The sequence below is a fragment of the Amphiprion ocellaris genome, chromosome 5, assembly GCF_022539595.1.
Source record: "Amphiprion ocellaris isolate individual 3 ecotype Okinawa chromosome 5, ASM2253959v1, whole genome shotgun sequence".
NCBI lineage: Eukaryota > Metazoa > Chordata > Actinopteri > Pomacentridae > Amphiprion > Amphiprion ocellaris.
This window is the reverse complement of record NC_072770.1, coordinates 707,219-716,130: the sequence shown is the minus strand read 5'-3', so window position 1 is coordinate 716,130 and position 8,912 is coordinate 707,219. Positions and strand designations below refer to the sequence as shown.

Genomic DNA, 8,912 nt, shown 5'->3' with positions numbered 1-8,912 from the left:
TCAAGCATGGTGGTGGGAGTGTCATGGTCTGGGGCTGTATGAGTGCTGCCGACACTGGAAAATTACAGTTTATTGAGGGAAGCATGAATGCCAAAATGTACTGTGACATACTGAAGCAGAGCATGATCCCCTCCCTTAAGAAGCTGGGCCGCAGGGCATTATTCCAACATGATAATGACCCCAAACACACCTCCAAGATGACCACTGCCTTGCTAGAGAAGCTGAGAGTAAAGGTGATGGACTGGCCAAGCATGTCTCCAGACCTAAACCCAATTGAGCATCTGTGGGGCATCCTTAAACGGAAGGTGGAGGAGCGTAAGGTCTCTAACATCCACCAGCTCCGTGATGTCATCATGGAGGAGTGGGAGATGATTCCAGTGGCAACCTGTGAAGCTCTGGTGAACTCCATGCCCAGGAGGGTGAAGGCAGTGCTGGAAAATAATGGTGGCCACACAAAATATTGACACTTGGGCCCAATTTGGACATTTTCGGTTAGGGGTGTACTCACTTTTGTTGCCAGCAGTTTAGACATTAATGGCTGTCTTTTAGTTATTTTGATGGGAAGATAAAATGTACACTGTTATCCAAGCTGTGCGGTGACTACTTTACATTGTATGAAAGTTTCATTTCGTCAGTGTTGTCCCATGAATAGATATCATTAAATATTTGGAGAAATGCAAGGGGTGGACTCACTTTTGTGAGATACTGTAACATTCACCAAAATGGAAGAAATGTGGGGTTTGAAGGACATCCACACACCATCATACCATCAAACAAAACCTAAACCTCCACCTGAACTGACGGAACAAACAGCAGCAGTTTCACAGCTAAAGTCCGGTTTATACAGTAAATATCTGCTAGACAGTGTGTTTGTCTTGGTTACAAAGAAATATGACTGTTAAAATGTCTTAAAGATGTTCTACAGGATCTGTATGATGAAAAGATGAACAGAATCAGTGGAGTAAAGAACAGTTTTTAATAAAGATGATCCACCTGCTCACTTCAACTAAAGCTCCCAAACCTCATGTTGTCAAAAGTTCATGTTGGTGCAGAAGATATCAACGCTGTTTGTGATTTCTGATTCCTTCAAAGCCACAGCAGAGCAAGAAACAGTACACAGTCCCACTGCTCGTGAAAATGAATCAAACTCATGTCTGTTCTGGAAGATGTTAGTGTTCTACTTTCACTTTGGTTTTCATTTATTGTGTGCATGTTTGTCAGGGATCCTACAGGAACACAAAGACCTGCTCTAACCTCTGGACTATCAGCTCACCTGCTATTTAAACCAACACAGTAGCAGAGCAGTTAGGACACCACAAACTTTAAAATAATGTGCAGGGATTTGATTTTTCAGGGGTTTTTTTAGTTTTCTTGTGAACTTTTGGATACTTTCAGCTTCTCTGGCCTCTAAAATCTTTAAAGGGATGGAGTCAGATGGAAAAATCCCTTCAGTGTCAACATTAAAACCATTAAAAGATCCAGACTGTGGCTGATGCTGGTCCTGAAGCTTTAACAGGACTCACATGGAAAAGGCACCGCAGCAAACTCACCACTGTTAATGCACAGCTTTGGACAGTGAAACCTGAAGATATTTGCTGCATGTCATTTTGAATAGTTGGTAATAAATCCCAGCGAGGCTGCACAGTGGCATAGTGGTTAGCACTTTCGCCTTGCAGCAAGAAGGTCCCTGGTTCGCGTCCCAGCTTTCCCGGGATCTTTCTGCATGGAGTTTGCATGTTCTCCCTGTGCATGCGTGGGTTCTCTCCGGGTACTCCGGCTTCCTCCCACAGTCCAAAAATATGCTGAGGTTAATTGATTATTCTAAATTGCCTGTAGGTGTGAATGTGAGAGTGATTGTTTGTCTCTGTATGTAGCCCTGCGACAGACTGGCGACCTGTCTAGGGTGTCCCCTGCCTTCACCTGAGTCAGCTGGGATAGACTCCAGCCCCCCCCCGCGACCCTAGTGAGGATTAAGCGGTGTATAGATAATGGATGGATGGAAATCCCAGCGACTTTTCACTGTGTCTTTTTTGGTTCGTCTAAAACAACCAGAACGTGAAACACCCTGGGCAGAGGGATCAACAGGAAGTGTTTCTGTGAATGAGGTGAACTGAGCAGGTCCAGTCTGGATTCACCGCCTTCAGGAGGAAACCAGGTAAGAAGAAGAGCTCAGCATCACGCCTGTTTTCACTGTTTCAGGATCTGATTGGAGAGCCAGTCCAGCCCTTCGACCAGCCCAGAACCACTGATGGCACAGGACGACTGAACAGACCACTGCAAGACACACAGTCATGAAAAAATGTCAACACATTAAACCAAATCAGTCATTTTCAACAGACCGTATAAATAAACATGAACACATCCACTGCTACGTCATCCATTGGTCTGGTAACATTTTCTAGTCTCAGGTTTAGCATTTGTCCGCTGCCAGTTTGGTCTTTTGTAACCAGACGTGATGAATGAAGTTTTTATCTTCTATTTTACCCTAAATCCACAAAACGAACAGCACGCTGGATCCAAGGAGACTTAAAAACAAGGACTAACAATACAAACTGATCAGAAAATGTTTACTGAGCTAACAGGTCAAGGCAGAAATAGTTAACTTTCTGTACATTCAGCCTCCAGAGGAGTCGCCCCCTGCTGGCTGGAAGAAAGAATGCAGGTTTAAGGCACTCCGTCTGTCTTTGACATAAAAAGCCTGTATTTAATCTGCACAACTATAAATGAGACATGGTGGCATAAACTGGGAACACCTACCGGCTGAGAGACTCCTGATAGGCTGAGGGCCTCGGTGATGTCACTGACTGACATGGCTCTGGGCATATCCTGTTTGTTGGCAAAAACCAGTAAGGCCACGCCCCTCAGCTCATCCTCCTCCAACTGCACGGGGAAAAGTCCAAATGACATCAGTACAGGTGTCATTATGGTCTATTTAGATTGAGATATGATGATTTCACGTCACTATACGGACCATTCCATCTCACATCACCACAGCTTCCGCACCACCACCTTCATTTCAGATTGATATATCAAATACTTCATGATGTAAAAGCTATTTTAAATTTCAGCACGTTTGGATGACAATATCTCAGGAACGATTTAAGTCTGAAACTTTCACAGTTATCTCTCATCACACCATTAACAGGGTCTGAAAATGGAGAATCTATTCTCTCAGTTCTACTTCTTCCATCGCTCACCATCTGGTGCAGCTCGTCTGCAGCCTCTTTGATCCTCTCAGAGTCGCTGCTGTCCACCACAAAGATCAAACCCTGAGGACAAACACAGACAGATAGCATGAGAAACATCCTCCTGTGAGCTGCTGAAACCTTCCAGCAGACCAGAGGTTTACCTGCGTGTTCACGTAGTAATGTCTCCACAGAGGCCTGATGATGGTCTGACCACCAACGTCCCAAACGGTGAAGCTGATGTTCTTATAGTCCACCGTCTCCACGTTAAAGCCTGCACACACACACACACACGTTTAGCGTAGGGTTTTATGTAGTTTTAATGGATAGGTTTGATTTGGGACCAACAGAGAGACGGACCGATGGTGGGGATGGTGGTGACGACCTCAGCCAGCTTCAGTCTGTACAGCAGCGTGGTTTTACCAGCAGCATCCAGACCAACTGCAGCAACACACACAGAAACACACACAGAGACACACACAGAAACACACACAGAGACACAGCTGTTAGCTCCAGCTCCAGCTCATCACAGAAGCAGTAAAGAAAGTCAACAGGAAAAGCTTCAGTAACAGAAGCCAGCAGTGCAGCAGTGGAGGCGGTGAAGTGGAGCTGATCATGTTTCATCACGTTTTAGAGGCTGGTAGTGATATGAAAGCACTGTTTATTTACCTGTCACAGAATAAAGTAACATGAAACCTAAAGTCCTTCATCATGTAACATTGTGGGAATGTTTATGGGAGAACGTTCTATCATGGTTGGTTTGAGAACGTTCTTCATTTGTTATCATACTCTAAATGTTCCAGTTAAAACACTCTTAGTTCACCTTTAACCTCACAGAAATATCTGAAATGAGAAATATCCTCAGTGCCTTCTTTGAACGCTACATTAAATTATTTTCTTTAAAATATTATCAGAACTTGGAGTTAATGTTTGCCAGAAACATTCCTGTCTGTCCAGGACGGTACTTCATGCTTCCACTGTGCTACATTTCAGAGGGAACTTTCTAAGACAAACATTTAACACAATTACTAATGTAACACACATTAAAAACACAACGCAGTATAAATCTGAGTTTTCCAGCCTTTCTGGCTTCTAACAACAAGCTGCTGACACTCTGGGGCTTCACTAGGAATCACTGATATCAGATAGAATGAAATAAAGAAACCAGACAGGGACTTTGACTGGAATAATTTACCTGCATGCTGCTGCTGTTTACTTTTACTAGAGCAGGTTCATACAGAACTTTAACTTGTAACTTGGACTATTTTTACTTCACCTTGTTGGTACTTTTACTTTAGTAAAGGATCTGAGTACTTATTTCACTGCAGAAAGAAGATGAGGAAAATCTGAAAGTTCATATTGGACAGATTGTTCCTGGTAGAGGGAAGTTACTACTTTATATATGAAAATATATACATGTTGCTTAAAAGGAAAGCTAAGGAACCATTTACAAACATTTAGGAGTACAATCATGGGTGTTTCTGTTGAAGAAATGTACACATTTAAAAGTAAAAATAAGTGATTTAAGTTTGGACTAAATGCACAGCATCAGTAGTTTTCCTTCTTCCCTTTAGCTACATACTGTATACAGTTTTTATCTATTTTTTACCCTCCTATATGTCAAACTGAATACATTTGTAGAACAAAAACTGCTCCAACTTTCCACCAGCGGTTCACAGAATCTTTACACTGCAGAGCCAGTTCCTCACAGGTGAAATGTTTTTTTTACTTGATAAGAGACAAACATGCTGAATAAATCATTTATAATGGTGACCAGCATTCAGAAATGGACTATTATAGCTGCACTGTAAAGGTAGGAGAACTTGGAAACTATAAATTACTTCAGTATTATGAGTATAAAATTACACACGGCAGGAAAAGTACGAAAAATACTGCATAATAAATTTTAAATAACAAAAACTACAGTCAAAGTGAATAACATGCAGTTATAGCGTGTTATAACTAGAATGTTTGTCATGAAAAAGCAGCAGCAGAAGGAGAGGCAGAGCTGCAATAAAGGTCTTATAGTAATAATAATAAATGTACTATAATAATAAATGTATGATCATAATAACGACCTTCTATGAATCTCACCCATCAGGATCCTGACCGGGGTTCTGGAGGAGAACCTGGAGAACATCTGGGAGATGAAGCCGCCCATCCTTCAGCTCTCTGCTTCAGTGTGTGTCCGTGTCTTTATAAGGCAGCAGCAGCAGCAGCAGTGGTTGTGTTGTTGTTGTGTGTGTGTTCTCCATGTTGTCATCCAGGCTGCTGTCAGACAGATACACGCTGGAAGCTGCAACAACACCGGAAACACCGGAAACACCACCGGAACGCAGCTCTCCACCTTCTTCCTAAATCACAGGTGACGCTGTGACAGCAGGTGGAGGACTCGTGTTTCACTGTAAAGGTAACTGTTTATATAACCTCCAGACAACATCCAGAGAACGTCCCACAAATGAATAAAAATAATAAATGAAAGCTGCGAGCAGCGTTGACCGGTCCTCACCATAGACTGTATATAAAGTTATATATAAAGTAATAATATATATATATATATATATATATATATATATAGATCAGATCAACATTAAAACAATTCTCAAAATACACACCAGTCTGTTTGGTTTCATTTTATAGTGGTTTCAGTCTGATTGAGTGGATGTAAAAGGTGGGTGTAAGAGTGCCACTGGAAGATTTTAGTATTGTAAGTAATTACTTGCCATATTTATATATATGTGCTATATTTATACAAACCTATTTCTGCCTCTACCTTCATAAAACCCTGGACGTCACTGCTCTCCTGTGCCTAGTTGTTCTGCGACCCTGGTACAGCCACATCGATTCTCTGGTGACACAAGACCTCCACTATCTGTCTCTGGTGCTTTTCTTTTGCAACTCCACTGACATTTAATTCATCCATCCATCCATCATCTATACACCGTTTCATCCTCATCAGGGTCATGGGGGGCTGGAGTCTATCCCAGCTGACTGAGGATGAAGGCAGGAGACACCTGGACAGGTAACAGTCTATCACAGGGCTACACATAGAGACACACAATCACACTCACATTCACACCTACAGACAATTTAGAATCACAAATTAACCTCAGCATGTTTGTGGACTGTGGGAGGAAGCTGGAGAACCTGGAGAAAACCCACACATGCAGAGGAGAACATGGAGACTCCATGCAGGAAGATCCCAGACCCAGTGAGAAGCATGTTAAAAGGGAGATTTTTGAGTTGTAGGCCATGTTGGAAAGATGTGTCTTTATGGATTTCTTGGATATGGAGAGTGAGGAGGATTCTTTGATGCTTTTGGGGAGTGACTTCCAGAAGGTGGGAGCAGCATTGGAGCAAGCCTCGTTTCTCCAGGTTCACCATTGGTCTGGATGGGGGGGGGTCGAAGGCTAGCATCAGCTGAGTGGAAGGTGTGGGTGGGAGTTTACCAGTGGAAGATCAGTCAGGTATGGGGCATCCAGGTTGTGGAGAGCTTGGTAGGTGATGAGAAGGATTCTGAAGTGGATTCACTCGGGGAGCAGGTGGAGGCTCTGAAGGATTAGAGCTGGGATAGGCTTCAGCCCCCCACCACCATACAGAGGATAAAGCGGTGTATAGATAATGGATGGATGGGATTCATGATGAAGTGTAGTTCTGTATTACATGTGTTCAGCATACAGACCCTCTAACTGATGTCCTCAATCAGCAGAAGTTGATGCAATTACCAACACAACTCACTGAAATAATGTTTGCAACTTTAAAAAAAACATTTTCTTAGAAATTTAGTGATTTCTAATCACTAATTGAGAAATTTTATCTTGCAATTATGCATTTCATTAGCGGTAGGAAGAGGTCCCTTGAAATACTACTGACTAAAAGTACAGGAGCAACAGCTGGTGCTCTAACACTACAATCATCAAAAGAGATGGAGTTCCTGCTACTTAAATGTAGGCCTTTTAACCTACCGAGGGAATTCAGTGTTGTTTACATCTGTGCTGTATACATTCCTCCTATGCTAATGCTAAGCTAGTGCTGACCCAGTTGCATGACGCCATCAACAACAGGATGGATGTCCACCCACAGTGAGTTTATTGCTGCAGGGGTTTCTAACCTGCAAATCTGAAGTCTGTACTACAGGGATTCCATCGCAATGTGACCCATGCAACGAGAGGCACCAATACACCTGACCAAGTGTACACAAATGTTGTCAAGGCCTACAAAACACAGGCTGACTTACACCTGGGCCTGTCTGACCATCTTTCTCTGTTTTTATATCCCTTGCACCAGCAGAGGATTAAGATTGTGATGCCTGTAACCAAGACTGTCAGAATCTGGAATGGGGGTGCTGTTCATAGACTACAGGACCGTTTTGACAACTCAGAATGGAGCATATTCACTGAGCAGGGAACACTGAATGACCCTAGATAGGACTGGAGGAATACACAACTACTGTTTTGGATTACATCAACTACTGTGTGGACAATTCACCAGCAAGAAAACCGTTTGAGTGTTTCCTAACCAGAAGCCATGCGTGACATGGGAGGTGAGAGCACTATTAAGGGCATGTGATGCTGCCTACAGGTCCAGGGATGCTACAGTTTACAGTGTGGTGAGGGCGGCACTGGAGAAGGGCATAAGTTCTGTTAAGCCTATCACAAGCAGCGGGTTGAAAATCACTTTAACAGCTCGACAGACACAAGGCAGGTGTGGGAGGGAATACGAGCAATCACTGACTATAAGGGAAAACCATCTCCCTCTGCCAACAGCTCTCCTTCCCTTACCGAGGAGCTGAACCTGTTTTATGCTCGGTTCAACAGAGATAATAATAACCCAGTGCTGCAGCCACTCCCCTCCAATGAGGTTGCACCTATCCTGAGTGCACACAAGGTCAGGCTTTGCTTATGAAACACCAAACCCCGAAAGGACTCTGGACCAGATGGTGTTGCAGGCCGGGTCCTAAAAGACTGTGCTGACCAGTTGACCGAGGTATTCACGGACATTTTCAATCACTCCCTCACCTTGTTATATGTCCCTCCCTGCCTTAAAACATCCACAATAATCCCCGTACCAAAACAGGCAGCAGCCACGTGTTTGAATGACTACAGGCCTGTAGCTATCACGCCCCTACCAGCCAAATGCTAGGAGAGACTGGTGCTGAAGCACATTAGAAGTGTCATCCCAGCCTCCTTCAACCACCATCAGTTTGCCTACAGGGAGAACAGGTTGAAGGAAGAAGCTATAGCCATGGTGCTCCACACTGCACTGGACCATCTGGACTGACAGAACACATACGCGCCGATGCTCTTCATCTACTTCAGCTCCGCTTTTAACACCATCCTTCCAGGCAAACTCCTCACAAAACTGCAGGACTTAAACATCAACCCCTCACTGTGCAACTGGGTTCTGGACTTCCTTACAAACTGCACACAGACCGTCAGGCTGAGGAAGCACCGATCTTCTGCAATAACCACCAGCACAGGTTCCCCACCACGATGTGTGCTCAGTCCACTGTTCTACACATGACTACTGTCCCTCCCATCCATCCAACTACACTGTCAATTTGCAGACGACACTACTGTGCTTGGACTTATCACTAACAACGAGTCTGCATACAGGAGGGAAGTTCAAATCTAGTCTCATGGTGTGTAGAGCACAATCTCAGCCTGAACATCAAGAAGACCAAAGAGATTATTGTAGATTTCAGGAAGTCGGGGCAGCACCATCCAC

At 43.7% G+C, this 8,912-nt stretch overlaps 1 protein-coding gene across 1 annotated transcript; it reads right to left on the bottom strand.

Annotated features, from left to right (window-relative positions):
• Positions 1-2,006: 2,006 nt before the first annotated feature.
• Positions 2,007-5,378, bottom strand: LOC111575767 (ADP-ribosylation factor 4-like). The gene is made up of 6 exons (XM_023281096.3): positions 5,280-5,378; positions 3,546-3,626; positions 3,350-3,459; positions 3,198-3,269; positions 2,758-2,880; positions 2,007-2,274 (listed from the first exon to the last, which is right to left on the bottom strand). The coding sequence occupies exons 1-6, from the start codon at positions 5,344-5,346 to the stop codon at positions 2,188-2,190; spliced, it is 540 nt and encodes a 179-aa protein (XP_023136864.2). The 5' UTR covers positions 5,347-5,378; the 3' UTR covers positions 2,007-2,187.
• Positions 5,379-8,912: the final 3,534 nt, after the last annotated feature.

Coding starts and splice junctions, on each gene's coding strand:
- LOC111575767 (XM_023281096.3), bottom strand. CDS start 5,346: ATGGGCGGCTTCATCTCCCAGATGTTCTCCAGGTTCTCCTCCAGAACC. Junction 3,627..5,279: donor CCCGGTCAGGATCCTGATGG/GTGAGATTCATA, acceptor GTGTTGCTGCAG/TTGGTCTGGATGCTGCTGGT. Junction 3,270..3,349: donor ATTACTACGTGAACACGCAG/GTAAACCTCTGG, acceptor GTTTGTCCTCAG/GGTTTGATCTTTGTGGTGGA.